Source organism: Bufo gargarizans, chromosome 2 (assembly GCF_014858855.1).
Source record: "Bufo gargarizans isolate SCDJY-AF-19 chromosome 2, ASM1485885v1, whole genome shotgun sequence".
In the NCBI taxonomy this organism is placed as follows: Eukaryota; Metazoa; Chordata; class Amphibia; order Anura; family Bufonidae; genus Bufo; species Bufo gargarizans.
The window spans coordinates 16,716,200-16,740,378 of NC_058081.1; the positions used below are offsets into that span (position 1 = coordinate 16,716,200).

At 44.6% G+C, this 24,179-nt stretch overlaps 1 protein-coding gene and 1 pseudogene across 1 annotated transcript in view; one reads left to right on the forward strand and one right to left on the reverse strand.

The window, feature by feature from the left end:
* The window catches only part of LOC122927086, a 640,428-nt gene that overhangs the window by 409,457 nt on the left and 206,792 nt on the right, over positions 1 to 24,179 (forward strand). Inside the window, exon 16 of the mRNA XM_044278664.1 lies at positions 5,337 to 5,378. Coding sequence (XP_044134599.1) covers positions 5,337 to 5,378 — 42 coding nt within the window. The remainder of the gene's footprint in view (positions 1 to 5,336; positions 5,379 to 24,179) is intronic.
* Positions 95 to 213, reverse strand: LOC122929884 (annotated as a pseudogene).

Genomic DNA, 24,179 nt, shown 5'->3' on the forward strand with positions numbered 1-24,179 from the left:
GCCTGGAGAAATTATCAATCAGCCAGAACAAAAGGCCGAAGGGGACTGCAGGGCCGAAAAATCTAATACACCCCAAACTATCCCCGAATCGCCTATGAAATTTCGGTAGAGATACCACAAGGTAGGTGGCATACATGTGTTGTGAGGGCTGTGCAGCCTAGTCCATCCTTGTCAAGGGGGGGGGGGCTAAGCTTCCCTTCTGTCAACCAACCCAAAGAAACTGATGCATCTCTATCACAGCTGCCCAGAGTGGGATCCGGACCCATGTAGCCAGAATCGACCTGAACTCACTGACTTAGACCTTTCGGACATCCAGACCAAACCGTACAGCGAAACGAGTCATGTAGAAAGATGCTTGGAGAACCACCATGCTGACCTGTGAAGACCTACCAGGAGGACCATTCAGTGGTTGACCAGTACAAACATAATAAGAAAACCCAAATGTGTCCAACAAACCCCAAGGAATAGAGCGAATGTAGAGGGATTACTACTACCGCGCCTCCCCCCGGAAATATGAACTAAGAACGTCATATCATTCTTGGAAGCCCAAATAGTGGTTTTGTTTTTTAATTTTATTTTTTATTATACCTCTTCCCCGGTAGATAAGGTGATGTGAGCTCCAGGGCCACTGATCAGGAGGCAATGACACTACCCCTAAACTAGTAACTTGACACAAGCAGGAACTTAACATGGAGTAACTACTTTCCACCGGAAATCACCCAAATATACCGCTCTCATACTCCCAATGTGCATCATACATATATCTAGATAGAAATACATATATTTTTTATTTATATATTATTATTATATTTTTTTATTTTTTTATACCCATAAAAAACTGAATTCGACTGCTGCATAAAAGTAGAATTATGAACTGCAGAGAAGTAAACTACTACACTCCGCGCGGAAATGGAAATTGGGAAAACACCCGGCGGGACTGATCTATCCCGAAAAACATCCACAAAAAAGGCCAGCCAACAAACAAGACACAGGATAGAAGCAAGGCTTCTCACGCAGGAGGATATCAACATACGTAATAAATTTCTATATAGAACAAACCTGTGTATTTATTTATATATGAATTTTTTATAATTTTTTTTACATTTATTGCAATATATATATCAATAATTATATATTTTTTTTAATCACCTATAAAATTGCTTTGTTAAACTATTTATTATTAGTATCATTTCATTCTTTTCAATCACGTTTTATTTTTTTATTTATCTTTATTTTTTTAACATTTATTGTAATATTTATATATATTCAAATTTTTTTTTTTTATCACCTATAAAATCACTTTGTTGAATTATTTATTATTAGTATCATTTCATTCTTTTCAATCACGTTTTATTTTATTTATTTTTATTTTTTTAAATTTTTTTTACATGTATTGTAATATATATATTCCAATTATTATTATTATTATTTTTTCCATCCCCTATAAAATTACTTTGTTTAATTATTTATTATTAGTATAATTTCATTCTTTTCAATCACGTTTTATTTTTATTTTTTTATTTTTTATATATATATATATATATATATATATATATATATATATATATGCCTATAATATATTAATTTGGTTATTAATTGTTCTTTTTATTTATTTTTAACGTGTAAACAGAGAAAACCTCATATATGCTAATGATAACCCGTTGCTCAGGGTGCACCTAAATTGCCTAATCACCAGGAAAATATGTGTGGGTAACCTACAGGCTCTGTAAACCCACCCTGAAGCCTCTGTTTTTTTTTTTGTTTTTTTTTTACTTTTATTGCTGGACCACTGAGCAACCATCGAGATCGTTTTTTTGTTTTTTTTTTGCTATTGAGCAGGGACACCGTCTCTACCAGTGATTCTAAATCTGCACAAAAACCACCTCCCCGCAGTACTCACCAGTCACAGAGAGGGACGGCACCTCCAAAGGAGCGGGTACGGGCTGCAGCGACCAGGCCGAGCCCTGGAGTGACGGTCAGGCAACAGCCTCGTACGGTGATTGTATAACCAGACTCCTCCGATGTGCCTGACATTCCGTCCTAAAGACGATGGTAAGCGCCACCTGAGGATCTGGAGCGCCCATTTCTCCCGGAAACCCAGGAACGGCGACGGGACTGGTGCATGCGGAATCCATTACGACCATGCCTCCTGGCAACCTAAGGGAAGAAAAAAAAAAGAAAAAGAAAAAGCACCTGGGCCTGCGTGAAGGGGGGAAGGGGAGGTGGGGCTTTCGCCATAATGGACTAAAAATAAGACCCAGAGAGTCTCATTGTACGGAAGGGGCTCTGCTCGCAAAGCCAGGACAGTAGGAATACCACTCAGAAGCCCATAGGCACAGGTGCACCACAATCAGACATGGCAAGCACAAGGGGTTAATCAATAATACTGGACAGGAGACTGGGGGGAGCTACAACAAGCACCACATATAAAAACTCGCCTGCCCAGCGGTGCCCGGTACGGGACCCGGTAAACGCTGCAGGAGAAGGGGGCGGGGCTAGGCGAAGCAACCTAGCTAGTGCCATGGGAGCTAAAGGAGCTTGTCCAAAGCTGCAGGGGGAGGGGTGAGGACCCCATATTGCCCTACATTACCGGGGAGACCAACAATCCCGCCCGACATGCTTAGCCCTAACGCCATGGAACAGAAGCTGGGAAGGGGGGGCGGAGCCACAGCGCAGCGCCACAGACATCTCCAGGATGGGTCATAAGAAACGGGCCGCACAGCGCACACACGCGGGCAGCTGGGGGATGATAAGAGTCGGGGTGGGGGGGTTAGGAGGAACGACGAGCAGACCGCCGGACCTTCGCTGAAGCGCTGGAGCTGCATGCATACCGCAGCAGCAGCTCCACAAAGCCCTAGATGCAGGCACAGGGGAGGAGGATGGCAGGGTAGAGCTCAGGCTGCTCTAACAGAGCACAGCTAACCCTCCCCTCCTCATGTAACTCACCAGGAAGCAGCCAAAAGGGCAGAACCACCTGTGGACTCTTGGTGTGGACAGAGCATAGGGGTATGTACATACCAATCTGCTTCCACTGGCAAGAGGAAGTGCCAGCATCGGGAGGGAGTATATGTATCTCCAGGATCCCCACCCACATCCTGTCTAAGAAGGCTCCTCAGTGCATTAACCCTTCATGGCCCTAAACAACCACCTTCTTAAGCACTAATGTAATGGGGCCAGCTCCCTAACGCCCTAAAGGGGGAAAGGGGAGGGGGGACCATCAGTCCCTAATCACCCTCCTTATACAGTCGGGTGCTTACCAGACTGTGAACTGATCAACTGCAGCGATTAAACCAGACTGTAGACTGACTGCAGTAATCGGCAAAGCTAGAACTGACTGGGCCCCACAGCATATTTTTGTACGCCCCCTCCCTCTCACTTACTTAAAATAAAAACCTTTAAAGAAAACTTTTTTCATTTTATTGCTGTTTTCTGACAGCTAAAACTTTTTTCATTCAATTTTTTGGGGAGATGGTGACTAAAAAATGGCGAATCACATGTTTTTATAGTTTTTACTTACGGCGTACACCGTGCAGGAAAATATTTTTATATTTTAATAGTCTAGACACTTTCGGAGATGGCAAAACATTTTTGGTTATGTTTATTTTTACCTAAAAAATTGGGAAAGGGGGGCGATTTGACATTTCATCCCAACCTCTGCCCACTCCTTCCTCTGTCAGCCTTCTGTATTATAACATGCAGTGCATGGCAGCCTCACCTCTATGCCCCGCTGTTCTGCCATGTACTAGTGCTTATTATGGCACACTTACAGTACGTAAGCACCGACTCGATGCCAGCCCAGGACAATCCTGGCATCACGTGTGCATATGTAAGTGTGGCAGAGTAAGTACTACTACACAGCATTGCAGAGAGGGGAGGCTGCCATGTACTGCTTGCTTTAGTACAAGGATGACAGAGGAAGGGGTGGGCAGAGGTTGGGGTAGCCATGCCTGCCTCTGTCAGCTCCTTCCTCTCCCAGCCTCCTATACTATTACATGCATGCTATAGTACAGGAGGCCGGGGTGGCTATCGGGCAGCTCACAACTCTGCCAGTCCCAGCTGCCCTGCTGTCCTCCCTCATGCCCTGAACCTGCAGGTCAGGGAGGACATTCCTTGATATGAGGCAGGGGCCGGGGCACATACCTGCCAAATTTAAATGAAAGAAGCAGTGACATGTTTGACGTGTTTGGAACCCACAGCGGGCCCTTTCTCTGTCACCCCCACCCCATACTTTAAAACATTGTGTCCCTTCAAATTTGTGTTGCCTTCATGTTTCCCCTTCACAGTAGTTGTGCCCTCATTGAGCCCCTCTCACAGTATGTATAACCACATTGTGTCCCACCTTGCAGTACTTATGCCCACATTGTGCCTTCGCACAGTAGTTATGCTCACATTTTGCCCCCTCACAGTAGTTATGCTTTCTCTGTGCCCATTTTCAGTATTTATGCCCTTACTGCACCCCCTTCATGGTAGTTATGCCTTATCAGTGCCCCTTCACAGTAGTTATGCTTACATTGTGCCCCTTCACAGTAGTTATGCCCTCTCTGTGCCCCTTCACAGTAGTTATGCTCACATTGTGCCCCTTCACAGTAGTTATGCCCTCAATGCACTCCTTCACAGTAGTTATGCCCTCTCTGTGCCCCTTGCAGACTAGTTATGCCCTTTTGCCATTTTGTCTTATCCTATTTTGCCCCCCTAGTCTTGCCTTCTCTGTGCCCCCTTCCTAGATATGCATTCATTGTGCCCCCCTTCATAGTAGGTATGCCCTCTCTGTGCCCCCTCCAGAGTAGTTATGCCCTCACTGTGCCTCCTCATGCTTTACTACTACTCAGTGCAGCAGCCTGGAGGAAGGAAGGAGCTTAGGGATCTGGGCAATCAGTGAGTGAAAGGACTGCCAGCTCCCCAGGATTCTAACAATCAGCGCTTCCATCTGTATTGATGGAAGCTCTCACTGCTCCTGGGCCCCTTCTCAACTCGGACCCCAAAGCAGCCACTTCCCCTGTAGTTGCGCCACTGGCCGCCATGCTTACAGTATACTGATCAGCTGCAGTACTAGACTGAAGTAATTAACTCCAGTGCTTGTGGTACGCTGTATCATGCCATATGTATGATGGTATTTTCCCCAGTACCATTACCTCTATGTATATATGGAGTCTGACAGAGCCAGTACGGCAGCACACAGAGGCACTATGGCTCAGTACTAGGTCCACCCTCTGTACACTGCCATATCAGCTCCGTGCACACACCCCTGTCACATTCATGAACCCCTAGATTAATCTAATTCCTAACTACAGATTCTGGTGGAGTAACCTGAGACTTTCCTGGTTTTATATTCACAGTGGATATTGCAGGACATGGACTTGGAACATCAATGTTTACAGGTAAGAGGCTTATATTCACATGTAATGTCCATGTTGTGTGTGACACTTTACCATAGCTTACACACGAGGTGCCGCCGTCCATGTATGTTGTATCAGCGTTCACAATCTACTGATCACATATTTCATCAGGGTGATTCAAAATCCTTCTCTTGAAATAAAGGGTATGTGCTCATCTTGCGGAAACTGCATTCAGAAAATCCACAGCATTTTACAGTACAAGCAAAGTGAAAGAGATTTTAGTAATTCTCATACATGCTCTGAGAAAAAAATAAAAAATCTGCAGCAGAAATTGACCAGATTTTTAATCTGCAGTATTGTATTTTTAAGCCAGACACAGACAAGCAAATTCGATACCACAAACTGGCTGCGTGTGGCAGTGTGATTTCCCATTCTGACCTCTGCTCCTCTGACAGGATCATACGGCATTATATTGACTGTGACCCTGAGAGACCAGGAATCTACAGAATTACACTAACAGCATTATGTCGGTGTAATTCAATAGATTCCAGGTCACACAAGGTCAGTATAATGCCGCACAATCCTGTCAGAGGAGCCGAGGTCAGAATGGGAAATCACACTGCCAGACGCAGCCAGTTTCTGGCTCTGAGCTCGCTCGTCCATGTGTGGCCTTATGCTGCAGATTTTCATTGTGGATTTGACTCTTTGCAACGTGTGAAACCTGCATGAAATCAGCGCATTCAGGTTAGAAACTGTAGTTTTGGATTTCATGACACATCAGACATTGTCATCACATCCCATAAAGTGAAATGATTGTGAAACCATATGTCACTGCGGCGGAAAATACAAAAGTAAAACCACATTGCCAAAAACTCAATAAACAAACTAACGCTATATTCACTGTATAAAGGAGCCAACGTTGCCATGTTGGATTGCCACATATGACGAGCAGCTCGGTGCCTCGGTGGTTAGCACTGGTACCTTGCAGCACTGCAGGACACCATCTGCATGGAGTTTGTCCTAATATAGGCGTATTTCAGTATAATAAGTGACCCCCATAGTTCTTATCTTTCTACAGTTGAAAAAATAAATAAACTAACTGAACCCTTTGCAATTATCTGGATTTGCAGAGGAATTACGAGAAAGTTGTGGTCTGGTGGTTAGCTAAGTCCCAATTATAGACAAACACAGTCTAACTAAATTAATAGGACAATGATGCTGGTAGTCAAAGCCCACTGACCTCCCATTGGTCATGGTCACCAAAGTACTCCTTCTCCCTGCTGCGCCACACTGTGCTCTGTTGTAGGCCACCCACCCACCTGATCTCTGCTGCTACCTTCCTTAAAACTTGCATATACACAGGATATTCTGTCCCCATCCAATGGCAGCTTTCCCTGTGGTATGTAAGGCATCTTTCCCTACAGGAAGGGGTCTGAACTATAGAGTTCTAGCTTGTTGAGTGCTTCAATGGTGTACCATTACATTGTTCAGAGTCCTCCTCTTCCCAACCTCTGCCTAATCACTGTGTTGACTCTGTGCAGCCTGCCCTGATTCCGCGCCTGACTACCATATTGCACAAAGTCTGCCTGTCCTGACCTTGGCTTCTCCCCTGACCATGATTTTGTCTGTCTACTTGGTGCCACACACTAGTCGTTCAATGAACTGTGACCACTACTTGACGTACCAGCTTGTTGGCCCTCTGCAGCAAAGCCTGGATCCCCATAGGGGGTTAAAAAGGTGAAAATCAGGGGTCTACCTTGGCAACTCCCCCAGGATTAGCCCCAAACCAAGACATTCAGTAGGCACAGTGGGTCCACACCCGCTGAGCTACAAGAACAGAAATAGTTGTATTGTTAAGGTTTTTTTATTGAGGACACTTCAGAGTAAAAGTGAGTGAAGGCTTGAATTTGTATTCCTGTAGATGTCCTCCCCCCCTCAGTGATATCTATGAAGAGATCTCTACTAAGGCTACTTTCACACTGGCATTTTGGCTTTCCGTTTGTGAGATCCGTTATGGGCTCTCAGAAGCGGTCCAAAACGGATCAAACGGAATAATGCATTCTGAATGGAAAAGGATCCGCTCAGAATGCATCAGTTTGCCTCCGTTCAGTCACCATTCCGCTCAGGAGTCGGACACCAAAACACTGCCTGCTGCATTTTTCTGTCCGTCCTGGGATGTGATACAATAGAAAATGGATCCATCCCCCATTGATTTCCAATGGAGTTCATGATGGATCTTTGCTATATAAGACATAATACAAGCAGATCCGTTCACGACGGATGCATGCGGTTGTATTATTGCAACGGAAGCGTTTTTGCAGATCCATGACGGATCCGCAAAAAACGCTAGCGTGAAAGTAGCCTTGCTTTCTCTGGTAATTGTGCTGTCTTCACTGCATCTCCAGTTCCCAACTGTCAAGTTTTTCCAGATGGGGTCATGTGTGTCACTGCAGCTGTTGTCTGGCCTTAGGGGTGATTTGTCCCAAGCATCAGAAGACCTAGCAGTCACATGCTGCTTGGGGACACATCACCGCTGAGGCCAGTCATTGGCTGTTGTGGCGCATGTGACTCAATCTGTGCAGAAGTTGATAAGTGGGGACTGGAATTGAAGACGGCCCGGGAGCTAGAACGAGGAGCAGGTAAGTATAGATCTCTTCACAGAATTCTGCGGAAGGGAGGATTTAACAAGAAAACTTCAAGGACAAACCTTTTATTGCCAGGACTGTGACTATTCATAAGAAGCCACTTCTCCTTTGTCCACTTCTTTGCGAGATAACTATTTGCATATTGGCCAGTCGAAAAACACTGAAATTTCAATATTCTGTTCTGGCATATGCTGGACACTGTTAGTGCTTGATGGATCCTACTGACTATGGTGGCGTCCTTCAGGTTTCCATCATAGATACTTGGACAAAATGCAAGCAGAGCTATTTTGACAATTTCCTAGTAATTAGATTTTTATTAGATTTTATTATCACATGGGGTTTATATAATTTACTTCTTAGAATTAGTGACTTTTAAAAATACCTTTATTAGTGATCATGTGGGTATAGGTATGTATATACCAACAGAGTGTGCTACAATTTCAAAAGAATTTATATATATATATTTCTTTTGACAGGGGAGTAGTGACCCCTACACAGTACATTTACTAGTGATACAAAAAGTCAGTAGGCTTAGACAGTTCGAGGATCAAGTCAAAACATAAAAAAAAATATAAATAATAATAATACGACAGGGTCTGAGGAAAGGGCAGGGCAGACACAATGCTTACCCTAAAAGGCCCTAAAGAGCTGCTCAGCCCAGGGTGACCCCCTGATGGTGGGGGTTCCCTGTCCCCGAACCTAAGACTAATCGAATCCCTAGGTTGACCCTAGCCAGGGAAAAATATATGGTATACAATAACCGTAATGACGATGAATCGGGAATGGAAGGTGGTTCAAATAGATGGGGTCACCACCTGCCCTTTCCGAAAATCAAAAATAGATATGTTATACAAACAGTATAAGGGTGGAAGGGGGTCCAGATACTGCGGAGATCACCATTCCACTCATCAGTACAATACGCACGTTTTAAAATATACACATCTTATTACACACACCACGACGCATTTCGCCTGTATACAATCAGGCTCATCAGGAGGTAGGTAGAAATTTGGACAGAGTCCAACTAAGATGTAGATGTGATCATGGTATAGGGACGATAGTGTAGATAGAGCAATACTTAGCTACAGATGTTCAGTAGGGAAGGCGTAGATACAGCATTACCAGAGGGCATGATGATTACAACCACAAGGGATATACCTAGAGAGATGTATATATAAAGAGGACGCTTAGATAAAGACTCACCACAGCTCTAGGCATAACAATTACAAAAACATTTCAATGACCTATAAGAACTTACATGGTAATAGTGCTGGCCATTATCTCCCCCAGTAGCCTGTTTCGGGCCCAGGTACCAGTGCCAATAGAATTACAGCCCATTTATAGGGACCGATTCTTGCTTCCGGACGCCGGAAGCACCCTTCCGGTCTCCTGGAACGCATGGTGGAACGCAATAGAACTTACGTCTTGCGTCACTTCCGGCGCCGTGGAACTGCATCGTGAGCCGCATATGGCTCGATGCCGGCGCCGGAAGACAGCTGGGGCCTGTGCTGTTAAAGGCAAATTGGAGCACAGGCGATTTCATAGATGAAAGAGGCCAGTATATTGTTATCAAGAGCTGTCAGTATTCATGTCCAGAGTAAAAAAATGCCAACGGTTAAAAGATATAACCTGGGGGCACAGCGGACCCTCAGTAGCAGCCCCCCAAAAGACAAATATGTATCACAAAACTGAACGAGACATAATATTGACAGATGTAAATCATGATACAGAATACATACAGACCTGCCTCTATAGTAGTTTAAATAGAATTAAGAGGTACCAGGTAGTATTTGAAGATATGGGGAATCAGTTTTTTTATACCCCATTAATCGTATGGTGCTTTTCGCACTGATAGGCACAGAAGCCCTGGGTCACATACCAGTAATTCAGCAAAAAATTACTCAGGAACGGTCAAATTTACCACAGACAAGGAGGATATTTAGATAAAGCATGCAAAATTTAATCTTTCATTGAGACCAAGGGGGGACTGGGATTGAAAACGATAAATCCAGGAGGACTCTTTTTGGAGAATCCTTCTGTCCCAGTCGCCCCTCCTCTCAGGAAAGGGGACCACCTCCAGAACCGAAAAACGAGCCAACCTTACATCACCTTGGTGGCAACTATTAAAGTGATTGGCCACTGGAGTATCTTTGGATTTTTTAATATCATTTAGGTGTTCACAGATTCTTCTCCGTAATTCCCTCTTAGTCTTGCCAATGTAGTCCAGAGGGCAACTACACTGGCAAATATAGACTACGCCTTTGGTTTTGCAGTTGGCGAAGTCACGGATCAAAAACGGTCGTTGAGTCACCGAACAAATTATTGATTTGGATGGGTTGATGAAGTTGCAAGCTTTGCAGGAACCGCATTTGAAAACACCGAGTGGCCTACGGTCTAACCAAGTGCCTTCCCTCTTTGGGCCATCATATGGACTATGGACTAACCGATCTCGTAGGCTTCTCCCTTTACGGTAAGTTACCTGAGGATAATTCCCAATTGCCTGTGTAAGGTCGGGGTCCATAGTTAAAATTGCCCAGTGTCTTCTAAGTATAGAAACCACCTCCCTGTTCCCAGAGTCAAAAGCGGAGATGAGACGTATAAGGTTATCATCCATGTCTCTTGTTCTTGGTATTAGAAGTTCTTCTCTTTTCTTTGACTCTGCAAACTGAAAGGAGTCCCTAAGGATCTTAGAGGGATAACCCCTTTCTCTCAACCTCTTCCTGAGTTTTCCTGACTCTTGATAAAAGTTACCTCCCGAGGAACAATTCCTACGGACCCGCAGGTATTGTCCCCTTGGGATCCCCTTTTTGACCGCGGTGGGGTGATGGCTCTCCCAGTGGAGGATACTATTGGTTGCCGTGGGTTTACGGAAAACCGAGGTGTTCAAGGTACCCTCCACCTTAGTCACCACCACGTCCAGAAAGGTGATCTGTTCTAATTGGGTTTCATAGGTAAAACTCAGGCCGATGTCATTATGATTGAGGGTATCGATGAAGCTGTGAAAAGCTGGAATGCTTCCTTCCCAGATCAAGAAGACATCGTCTATATAACGAGTCCAAAAAGAGATGTTTTCACTCCACCAGGGGTGCTGATCTGGGAAAACGACAGTGTCCTCCCACCAGCCCAGGAGGAGATTCGCATAGATGGGGGCACAGGAATTCCCCATTGCGGTCCGCCTGAGCTGGTGGTAGAAGCAGCCGTTAAACAGAAAGAAATTATGAGTGAGGATATATTCCAGTAATTGTAAGATAAAACCATTATGTGCAGTGAACTGGGTTCCTCTCGTATTGAGGAAATAATTCACAGCTATAATTCCTTTATCGTGTGGAATCGAGGTATAAAGTGATTCCACATCAATGCTTGCAAGGATACTTTTCGGGTTTATCGTGAGGGTTTCAATTTTACTGAGAAAATCCATTGTATCACGGGTGAACGATGGTAAGCTAGAGACAAAGTCACGGAGTACCTTATCGAGGTAAATTCCACCGTGATGTGTCAACGAATTGATGCCCGAGACAATGGGACGCCCTTTTAGGGGATGTATCCCCTTATGAATTTTGGGGAGGCAATAGAAGGTTGCCGTTTGAGGGGTTTTCGGAAGGAGGAAGTCAAATTCAGTCTTACTGATGACACCCTGTTGGAGGCCCTGATTGAGGACTCCCGCAAGATCAATGAGGAATACCTCAGTAGGGTCTACAGGGATTTTTATAGTTGTTTTTGTCATTCAGTAATGTCATACACATTAATTGATATTTGTGATGGTCCAGAAGCACCAGATTACCACTTTTGTCCGATTGTTTGATAATCAGGTCCTTGTTGTTTTCCAGGTTTTTCAGGGCCTGGAACTCTGGTGCCGAGAGATTTGAATGGAGGGGCATATCCTGTATTCCCTCAATATCAGCAATAACGAGACGTAAAAAGATATCAATATGTTCGGTACTAACAGGCGGTGGTAGTCTGGTGCTTCGTGGCCGTAATTCTGTAAAAGGACCCCTTCCTGGGACCCTGGTTCCCTCTTCACAGAGATCTAACAGGTTTTGGAAGTCTGGGAAGTCATCTGGGCTGATTCCCAAGTCCAAACATGTTTTTTTATTATAATTTTTAAAGAATTTATGCCATTTCAATTTTCTGGCAAATAAATTCAAGTCCTTTACCCAGGTAAAGGTGTCATGTTTGGTTGTCGGCATGAAGGACAGACCCTTCTGGAGTAAGTTGATCTCAGTGGGGGTCAGGCTGTACTCTGACAGATTAATTACCTGCAGCTGATCTGTTAGTTGTTTCGGCTGCGGTCCCTGGCCCTTGTTTGGTAAGCGGCCTGGCCCTTGGCTAAAAAAGAAGCAGAGGAAGATGAAGAGGAAGGTGAAGGAGGGTTGGAATCCACCATAGGGGCGACCGCAGTTGTAGTCTTGTTTTGAGGCAGGCCTTGATAGGGAATATATTGGGAAGGATTGTCCATTTGTGTATGATACTGTGGTCCTGATGGTCCAGATCCTTTGTTTCCAGATCCCCGTCCTCCCCAATAATTGCCTCTCTGCCCCCTTTGTCCTCTCCATCTTTGACCTGACCCTCTCCCTTTTGAATAACGGCCACCTCTAATGCTTCCTCGCGTAAAGGATACACCAGTAGTTTCTGGATCAGAGAATTCTTGATCAGAGGATGATATCTCTGAATCAGTCACCGAGATTTTAGTGCTCAGAGTGGTGTAGGCTCTATTGTCTCTAAATTCTCCCAGATCCTTAATAAACTGACGATGTTTCCTCTCCTTGATGAGGTTCTGGAACCTTTCAACAGCCGATTGCAGTGAGGATTCCCTTCTATCAAAATCGGGATCTAATTTGGGCAATTTTAACTATGGACCCCGACCTTACACAGGCAATTGGGAATTATCCTCAGGTAACTTACCGTAAAGGGAGAAGCCTACGAGATCGGTTAGTCCATAGTCATTATGATGGCCCAAAGAGGGAAGGCACTTGGTTAGACCGTAGGCCACTCGGTGTTTTCAAATGCGGTTCCTGCAAAGCTTGCAACTTCATCAACCCATCCAAATCAATAATTTGTTCGGTGACTCAACGACCGTTTTTGATCCGTGACTTCGCCAACTGCAAAACCAAAGGCGTAGTCTATATTTGCCAGTGTAGTTGCCCTCTGGACTACATTGGCAAGACTAAGAGGGAATTACGGAGAAGAATCTGTGAACACCTAAATGATATTAAAAAATCCAAAGATACTCCAGTGGCCAATCACTTTAATAGTTGCCACCAAGGTGATGTAAGGTTGGCTCGTTTTTCGGTTCTGGAGGTGGTCCCCTTTCCTGAGAGGAGGGGCGACTGGGACAGAAGGATTCTCCAAAAAGAGTCCTCCTGGATTTATCGTTTTCAATCCCAGTCCCCCCTTGGTCTCAATGAAAGATTAAATTTTGCATGCTTTATCTAAATATCCTCCTTGTCTGTGGTAAATTTGACGTTCCTGAGTAATTTTTTGCTGAATTACTGGTATGTGACCCAGGGCTTCTGTGCCTATCAGTGCGAAAAGCACCATACGATTAATGGGGTATAAAAAAACTGATTCCCCATATCTTCAAATACTACCTGGTACCTCTTAATTCTATTTAAACTACTATAGAGGCAGGTCTGTATGTATTCTGTATCATGATTTACATCTGTCAATATTATGTCTCGTTCATTTTGTGATACATATTTGTTTTTTGGGGGGCTGTTACTGAGGGTCCGCTGTGCCCCCAGGTTATATCTTTTAACCGTTGGCATTTTTTTCTACTCTGGACATGAACACTGACAGCTCTTGATAACAATATACTGGCCTCTTTCATCTATGAAATCGCCTGTGCTCCAATTTGCCTTTAACAGCACAGCCCCAGCTGTCTTCCGGCGCCGGCATCGAGCCATATGCGGCTCACGATGCGTTCCACGGCGCCGGAAGTGACGCAAGACGTAAGTTCTATTGCATTCCACCATGCGTTCCAGGAGATCGGAAGTGCGCTTCCGGCGTCCGGAAGCAAGAATCGGTCCCTATAAATGGGCTGTAATTCTATTGGCACGGTACCTGGGCCCGAAACAGGCTACTGGGGGAGATAATGGCCAGCACTATTACCATGTAAGTTCTTATAGGTCATTGAAATGTTTTTGTAATTGTTATGCCTAGAGCTGTGGTGAGTCTTTATCTAAGCGTCCTCTTTATATATACATCTCCCTAGGTATATCCCTTGTGGTTGTAATCATCATGCCCTCTGGTAATGCTGTATCTACGCCTTCCCTACTGAACATCTGTAGCTAAGTATTGCTCTATCTACACTATCGTCCCTATACCATTGATCACATCTATATCTTAGTTGGACTCTGTCCAAATTTCTACCTACCTCCTGATGAGCCTGATTGTATACAGGCGAAACGCGTCGTGGTGTGTGTAATAAGATGTGTATATTTTAAAACGTACGTATTGTTCTGATGAGTGGAATGGTGATTTCCGCAGTATCTGGACCTCCTTCCACCCTTATACTTTTTGTATAACATATCTATCTTTGATTTTCGGAAAGGGCAGGTGGTGACCCCATCTATTTGAACCACCTTCCATTCCTGATTCCTCGTCATTACGGTTATTGTATACCATATATTTCTCCCTGGCTAGGGTCAACCTAGGGATTCGATTAGCCTTAGGTTCGGGGACAGGGAACCCCCACCATCAGGGGGTCACCCTGGGCTGAGCAGCTCTTTAGGGCCTTTTAGGGTAAGCATTGTGTCTGCCCTGCCCTTTCCTCAGTCCCTGTCGTATTATTATTATTATTTTTTTTAAATATGTTTTGACTTGATCCTCGAACTGTCTAAGCCTACTGACTTTTTGTATCACTAGTAAATGTACTGTGTAGGGGTCACTACTCCCCTGTCAAAAGAAATATATATATATATATGTAAATTCTTTTGAAATTGTAGCACACTCTGTTGGTATATACATACCTATACCCACATGATCACTAATAAAGGTATTTTTAAAAGTCACCAGAGCTATTTTGGCTTTTTTTGCTGGAAACTGGGAAAGAGGCTCCAGCCAGAACCCAATACAATACATGTAATCCAGTTTTAGGTGATCTTCAATACCAATAGCTGCTAACTCAGGGACGGTGATATAATGGGAAAGCTGAATCCCAGGTGAGATAAGAGATCTGATATCAGCAGACAATAGGAAGTGATCACTGCACACTATGCCAAACGCCTCCTTTCACCCTCATCTTGGCTATGTTTATAGTATATGCTCGCTTCCCTGTGGGTTGATATATAAGGCTGTCCCCACAATACCCCAGGCTATACAGAACTAGTGATGAGAGGCAGGGGTCATATTCGAATTCGCAATATTTTGCAAATATTTTGTAGAATATTCAGCGAATATTTGCAAATTCGAATATTTGTTATATTCTATGTTTTTTTTTACTCGAAAAATCGACATGGTAATGATTGCGTAATATGCAAATTTTCGTAATGCAAAATTTTATAGCACATTTTTCAATTGACGAGCAAAAACATGATTCCTCCCTGCTTCTTGCTTGTGGGCCAATGAGTCATAGCACTATATTGAATATATTTGTTTTTTTGAATATTCGTAATATTCTAAAACATATTTGTTTTTTTGAATATTCAGAATATTCTAAAACAAGAATATATAGCAATATAGCATATATTTGAAAAAAAAAAACTAATATAGAGCAATTTAGCAAATATAGTGCTATAATATTTTTTTTCAATAGTTGAAATTCTTTTCCAATCTGAACTTCAGATGAGAAAAAAATTACAACTATTAGACAAAGAAGATTATATATTAGCTAAATTGCTCTATATTAGTTTTTTTTCAAATATTTTAGGGCTGCAGCTAACGATTATTTGAATAATCGATTAGTTGCCGATTAATTTCTACGATTAATCAATTAATCGGCAAAAACGACAAAATTACAAAACGGAGGTTTATATGATCTTACTTGAAAAAATATGTTCAAAGGCCATATTAAAACAAATTGTGGACGACACTATTATGGGGGATCTGTGGACGACACTATTATGGGGGATCTGTGGACGACACTTATGGGGGATCTGTGGACGACACTTATGGGGGATCTGTGGACGACACTATTATGGGGGATCTGTGGGTGGCGTAGTTATGGAGAGGGAGATCTGTGGGCGGCACAGTTATGGAGAGGGGGATCTGTGGGCGGCGCAGTTATGGAGAGGGGGATCTGTGGGCGGCGCAGTTATGGAGAGGGGGATCTGTGGGAGGCGCAGTTATGGAGAGGGGGATCTGTGGGCGGCGCAGTTATGGAGAGGGGGATCTGTGGGTGGCGCAGTTATGGAGAGGGGGGTCTGTGGGTGGCGCTGTTATGGAGAGGGGGATCTGTGGATGGCGCTGTTATGGAGAGGGGGATCTGTGGGTGGCGCTGTTATGGAGAGGGGGATCTGTGGATGGCGCTGTTATGGAGAGGGGGATATGTGCATAGCAGTGCCATAGCAGTGCCATACACAGACCCCCCCTCCTCCCCATAGCAGTGCTATACACAGACCCCCCCTCCCCATAGCAGTGCCATAGACAGATCCTCCCCCCTCCCCATAGCAGTGCTATACACAGACCCCCCTCCCCATAGCAGTGCCATAGACAGATCCTCCCCCCCTCCCCATAACAGCCCCGGCGCTTATAAGTCGGACTAATCACCGTCTGCATCTTTATTTTACCTTTTTACAATGACGCTCCTGTAACAGCCAGGCAGAGCGGACGGCGGCGTAACGTCACTCACTCACGTGACGCACCTGCTCCGCCCACCTCATGAATGAAGGAGGCGGAGCAGGCGTGTCACGTGAGTGAGTGACGTTACGCCGCCGTCCGCTCTGCCTGGCTGTTACAGGAGCGTCATTGTAAAAAGGTAAAATAAAGATGCAGCGACCGCCCGCATAGCAACGAATCGGCGATTATTCGATAACTGGATTCGTCGACAACGAATCCAGTTATCGAATATAATCGATTACATCGATTAATCGTTGCAGCCCTAAAATATTTGCTATATTGCTATATATTCTTGTTTTAGAATATTACGAATATTCAAAAAAACAAATATATTCGAAATAGTGCTATATTGTTTTTTTAGAATATTCATCATTTTTCCCATTTAAAGTCATGATTCTTCCCTGCTTCTTGCTTGTGGGCCAATGAGTCATTGGCCCACAAGCAAGAAACAGGGAGGAATCCTGTTTTTACTCGGCAATTGAAAAATTTGCAATAAAAATTAGCATTACAAAAATTCGCAATAAAAAAATCTTTAATATTCAAAATTATGAATATATATCACTATATTCTAAATATTCACGAATTTCGAAGTACCTATATTTGTGATAGAAATTAGCAATTCGAATATTCGTGATCAACATTATTCAGAACCAGATATAGTATTCTTTCCTACGGGACCCCACCCTTATCCACTGGAACTCCTGCCGATGCTAGGACTATCCCACCCACTGCACAGCAACTGCAGGCAAGTCAATACACTGCTGACACACAATAAATTACAATACTACATATAACCAGGTTCCATCAACAGGACAACACAGCAGCTATTAAACTTAATGGTTTAATATGATTCAACAACCGTGCATACAATGCAAGATAGATAAAAGAAAAAGGGATTACATAAAAATAAACTCACGTCCCTAAGATGTGTTTCATTAGTTTGTGCCAATCAATTTGGTGACCGGGCTACAGGGGTTTGAGGCTCATCTTCACTTTCTTTAAACAAAGGCAATGTGATGACCAACCATCCTATAATCCTCCACTGCTTACCCAGCCTCACAAGGAATGAATGTAAGCACCTGACAATCTTATATGGCCCTCTCCACATACCACCGGACATTAGCTGCAGGTGTCTGCTGTATGAAACAGCAAGCACCCTGTGGCTATGCCACTCTCTGCACTGTGGAGCAGGAGCCATTTTTAAAGACCCAACATGTACGTAGGATTTTTGGGAGCGGCTAATTAACTCTGGGAGTTTTAGATCGTTATAAACCTAACAACAAGATGAGCGAATCAAAGTTGACTAAGTGGAATTCGATCCGAATTTCAGGAAACATTTTATTTGCACCGAATCCATATTTCTTCACACTTCGTGGTAACTAATCAATTTTTTTCCTAAATGGCTGCTGCACTTGTTAGGACATGAAGCAATGAACTCTGGGAACGTGGGATCACCCATAATGCCATGCATGCAGCCAATCAGCAGCCAGTCACAGGCATATAAATGGCTTCAGCCATCTTGGATTCTGCCATTTTTTAGTGTACTTATGTAATGTCCTGTAGTGCCATTACCACTTATTTTTCACACCTTGCTACTGTCTTCTATGTGCTAATTTTTATCACCTAATGTACCTTGTGTCATCTTATACTTATGTGCATATTTATTCATATAACTGTGTAATGTTCATGTAATTTTCCTGGTCTGCCAGCAGGTGGCAGCAAACAATGGCAGAGATAGTTTCCTGGAGAGGAACCATCTAGTTCCATGCCAGCCCTCTCTAGAGAGGGAGGAGTTAAGTTAGTCAGTAGGTCAGTCTAGCCTACCCCCTCCTGGGGTGAGGTTGTGTGTTGGCTAGCAGAGCACTGTCTGCTCTGCTAGGCCCAGAGGCCTGCGTCTGAAGTCCATACGGTTGCCTGTCCCCTCCTGGGCTCGCGTTGCCTCCATCCAATCTGAAGTTTGAGGTACTAAAAGCCAGGACAAGAAGCTTCTAGGATTAAAGGAAGAGACAAACTACAGCTAATCTAAGTCCAAAACAGAAAACAAACATCCAGCTCAATTTCGCAAAAGGTTCAACGGTACTTTATTAGCGCAGTTAAAAATTAAACATCCAGTCCAACCAGTTTACGCGTTTCGGGTATATAAGCCCTTGTCATGAATAAGGGCTTATATACCTGACAGCCCAAAATGCGTAGAGTAAGACTGGTTGGACTGGATGTTTTATTTTTAACCGCGCTATTAAAGTACCGTTCAACCTTTGCAAAATTTAGCTGGATGTTCGTTTTCTGTTTTGGACTTCAAGTTACCCACATCCAAGTGCGGTTTATCTTCTGTGCTCACAGCAGAGAAGTAGCAGGTGAGAGCTGTGTTATTATCCTTTTTGCACTGCTTCGGTCAACACCATGTCTGGGATCCCCCGATATCCAGGTAGGAGCACCGGGACACGTGCATACAACATCCACAGAGACATTGTAGGCCACTCTATTGTTGTTACAAAGAAGATTCTGAACTGTACTAACTTGATGCAACGGACCCACTACCGGCGTCTGGGGTATCACTTGCCCCTCAGGAGGTTTCTACAAAATTTGTCTCTCTTATAGAGCAAGTAAACATGACACCAGTTGCAGTTAAGCAACGGGAACATGGAGTCCCCTTTGTAGATGGTATTGGTGGTACCCAGGGTAGGATTTCCAGAGTGGTATAGAGTGACCTACAATGTCTCTGTGGATGTTGCATGCACGTGTCCCGGTGCTCCTACCTGGATATCGGGAGATCCCAGACATGGTGTAGTCAGAAGCAGTGCAAAAAGGGTAGTTGAACTTGGATGGTGTAAAAGGTGAAATAAATGGAGTCCAGACTTTGTAGTAACGTTGAACAATTGCTTTTACTTGGCATAAACGGTAATCCAAACAGTTTCCAAACGGTTTCTTGGTCATCAGCAGGTATTAGCTTTACTTTGGCAGGCAAACACTTCTGCAACAATCTCAGCACTGCTATGTGGTAGCTCTCTCGGCTCTGCTATGCTAGGCTGGATAAAATAGGAACTTTTCCTCTTCTGCTGGAACTTAGTTTAGCTGTAGTTTGTCTCTTACTTTAATCCTAGGAACTTCTTGTCCTAGCTTTTAGTACCTCAAGCTCTAACTTCAGCTTGGATGGAGGTAATTCCAGCCCAGGAGGGGACAGGCAACCATGTGGACTTCAGACGCAGGGCCTCTGGACCTAGCAGAGCAGGCAGTGCTCTGCTAGCTAACACACAACCTCACCCCAGGAGGGGGTAAGCTAGACTGATCTACTGACTAACTTAACTCCTCCTTCTCTAGAGAGGGCTGGCATGGAACTAGATGGTTCCTCTCCAGGAACTCCAGCTCTTTAATTAGAGCAAACCGTTCTTGTTACTGGGGTGCAAGTGCTGTGTGATACAGCCATTACAGGGTTTATTACAAGGAAATATTTCTACGTCTTTTTTGCCCTTGTGCTGTGCAGTTATATGTTCTAAAGCATTTTTTGGCTTGTATTAGTGGCACAAAAATATATATATAAATATATATAATTTGCCAGTCAGCGGTGCAGTTATATGCTCTAAAGCCCTTTCTGGCATGTATTAGTAGCACAAAAAAAAGGTTTTGCCGTTGTGTGGTGAAGTGAGAAAATGACAGCCCTATTTGGCGTGTATTACTGGCAAAAAAAAAATCTATTTGCTGTTCAGAGGTGCAGTTTTATGTTCTAAAGCTCTTTTTGGCATATATTAGTCGCAAAAAAATATGTATTTGCTGTTCAGAGGTGCAGTTATATGTTCTAAAGCCCTTTTTGGCATATATTAGTGGCAAAAAATATATATTATTTGAAGTTCAGCGGTGCAGATATATCTTCTAAAGCCCTGTTTGGTGTGTATTAGTAGCAAAAATATATATATTTGCCGTTCAGCGGTGCAGTTATATGTTCTGAAACCCTCTTTGGCGTTAGTGGAAAAAAAATAGGGCCTGTAAGCCGTTGTGTGGTGAAGTGAGAAAATTACAGACTTTTTTGGGGTGTGTTAATTTCCTTTTTATTTATTTATATGATCTAACAGTATATCAGACAAAGAAGTGCCAGGCCCTGCACAGGGGAGTGGCAGAGGCCTAAATGTTTCTGGTGCAGACCCAGGTCGCAGCAGAGTTAGGGTGGGTTCACATCTGTGTTCTGGATTCTGTTATGGCTTTCCGTTATAAAATGGTTATAACGGAAAATAATGGAATCCATAAGACGGAAGGACAGATCAGTTATGCTGCCCATAGACTTGTGTTATGATGGAAGTCAAAACGGAAGCCTTTGGAGGCATTCCATTTTGCTTTCCGTCTTAATAGAAGTCTGTGGGGAAGCATAACAAATCTGTCTTGTTTCCATTATGCAGAACAGAGAAAAAAGTCCTGTCGACAGGACTTTTTTTTCCGTCTTGCATAACCGGACCCAGATGGATCCGTTATGATTCCCCATAGACTTTTAAGACAGATCAAAATGGAATGCCTCTAAGGGCTTTCATTTTGACATCCATCTTATGGATTCCTCAGTCAGACAAGTATTATATGCTGTGGGCTCAGCTCGACTATACAGCGAGGACAAGCTACTAGAGGACAGTCAGCAGCTACTGGCCAACCAAGATGTGGAGGAGACATCCGCAGCTTCCTCAGGTAGGCGGGCAAGTAGTGATGAAGACAATGGCGTGAGAGCTAGTGTTGTGAGCGGTCAGGCTCCTGACCAATAGACCGTTGAGGAGGACATCAGTGACGTACTGTCACGGATGGTGTTGCAGAAAACTGGAAGTTATAGATAAACATCCGACTGACTTGATCCCAAACTAAGGAACATATGGGTGAGCCCTATAAAACCCCTAGAGCTCTCCCTGACTGCTATGCCCATGCAAAGATCTTTATGATAGATAATTGCATGCCCTCGTACCTAGACTGTGTGACACCTGAAAACCCTATAATAGTGAGGGGACACGACCAGCGGCTCCCTGCACTTAATACGGAGGGAGTCAGGGTCACCTAGAATCAAGCCAGCATGGAAACACAAATAAAGGAAAAGACTTATCTGAGGAACCAGCAGTTGCAGCCTCTGGCAGTGAACACAATCCAGGAAGTAGTATAAACCGCAAAGGGAGGCAGTATGGGAGGGAATATAAAGGGAGGCAATCAGTGTAAATAGATGACAGCTGGGAGAAGGAAAAGAGATGACAAAGTGAAACCAAAACAAAGAACATCATGCAAGAGGTACAGAAGAACGTCTGCCATAGCTTCTCAGAGAGCTGGCGGTGACACGTACAGACAGTACTCGATGATGATGTAGCTGATCGCACTTGGGAGCCTGGTGAATTAGGGGCTTCATCATCGTAGGGAGAAGAGGGTGGCAGCTTGCCCGTGAGGCAGCGGCGGAGCCAGCAAGTCGCTAGCGTGGACGGGAGTCAGCAGGGTGGCAGCAATGGGAGGTTGGTAGTCAAACGTGCCCGGGGTAGATCACCCGCTTTGCAGGAGCTTACCTGCCCAAAAAGGTAGTGGTGCATGGGTTCACGAAAGCAAAGGCGGTAGCAGTCAGTCAGTGTAGCAGTCAGTCAGAGTGTTGGGGGCAAAATCACCTACTCGGCGGTGTGGCAGTTTTTTGTTAAGCTTCCGGAGGAGGTGAACATGGCTATTTGTAGAATCTGTGGGCCAAAGGATAAAGTGTGGCCCTGCTGCTACATATGCAGCATCACCATAAAGTAGCCTGGGAGAACCGTGGCTCTGATGTGGTGGTCCAGCCTGCCGCAGCAATCACTGCATAACACAGTTGCACGCACCCGATTTCAGGCAGTCAAGGCTCCACTACCTCAGCTGAAGGGAGCTGTCTGTCCTTCCCATCATCTTCTGGTCCAGATGATCTTGCTCCTCTTTCTACTCCTCGTCAGTCATTCAGTCAGCAATCAATCACTGAAGCGATTGCCAAGAGACAACAGTATGCGTGCACTCATCCAACGGCGCAGAAGCTGAATGTGCTCCTGGCCAAGTTGCTGGTGCTGCAGTCCCTCCCTTTCCAAGTGGTGGACTCAGGCAGAACAGAAGGTGGGCCAGTCCTTGAGCCTGTCAGTGTCTGCCAATGTGCACGGCAGCGCCGACGTGTGGACCTGTAACTACGGTCAGGGACAATACCTGTCCTTTACGGCCCACTGGGTGAATGTGGTTCCTGCACAGCTACACCAGCAACTTGGCCAGGTGACACCACTTCTGCCTCCACGTTCTCACGCCATTGGTCCTGCAACAATGTCGGCCTCTGCCCCATCTCATCCTCCACCGTGTCATCACAGTGCCCTTCCAGCATACCACATGTACAGGGCACAGAGGTGTCACGCTGTTCTGCACCTCGTTTGCCTGGGCAAACAGAGTCAAACAGGGGAGAAACTGCTCCATGTCTTTCATTAAGAAATCGATTCCTGGCTTTCTCCACGACAACTCAAAATCGGAACCATGGTGATCGACAATGGGAAGAACATGGTGTCAGCAATTTGTCAAGAAGAGCTGAGCCATGCACCCTGCATGGCACATGTGTTCAATCTGGTTGTCAAGCTGTTCCTGAAGTCTTCCACCCATCTGCAAGACACCCTAAAAATGACCAGGAAACTTTGCATGCACTTCAGCCACTCATACTCCGCAAATCACACCCTCCTTGAGCTGCAGCGGCAGAACGTCTTCCCCCAACATAGGCTGAAATGCAAAATTTCCACCCTTTGGAATTCCACCCTCCATATGTTGGACCGACTATACGAACAGAGAAAGTGTCATGATGTGGAGTGGGGGAAACTCCCCACCATCCAATTTCTCATATTAAGGAAAGCCACTAGGCCTGGAAGCCAGGATAAGGGAGAAGGTTCCCTCCTATCACCACCCTCATCCTATCCCTGATCTCCTAACCGCATGAGTGAACCCAGATGGTAGGAGGGCTCATGCACCGGAACCTGGGCCCTACTGACCCTATCGGTCTCTGCAATATGAAAGTCGGGAATAAGAGATGGCTGATTCATCCACGACAAGGATAAATCGGAGTCTCGCACAGGCCTAATAACAAGAAGGAGACAGCAAGCAACAACAGAACGGCAGGTAAGTGTCCTGTGGCCAGATGACCACAGACAACAGAACAACAAGATCACTTACCAGAAGCAACAGCTTGCTGTTTTGTATTTCCGCCTCTGGGGAACCCCAGGGACCCCCTTCTGGAAATACAATAAACAGGACATGTCTAGCAACCATGCGGGATCATCCAAACCATAGACAAACCACGCATGGAACAAAGAACGAGACAAACATCAACCCCTAAGTGCAGCATCACCCATAACAATGGGGAAGGGTAGACATAGGCAAGGACCTTGTTCTCCCACAAGGAGGCCCTCAAGGAATGGGCAGATGGAAAAGCACCAGC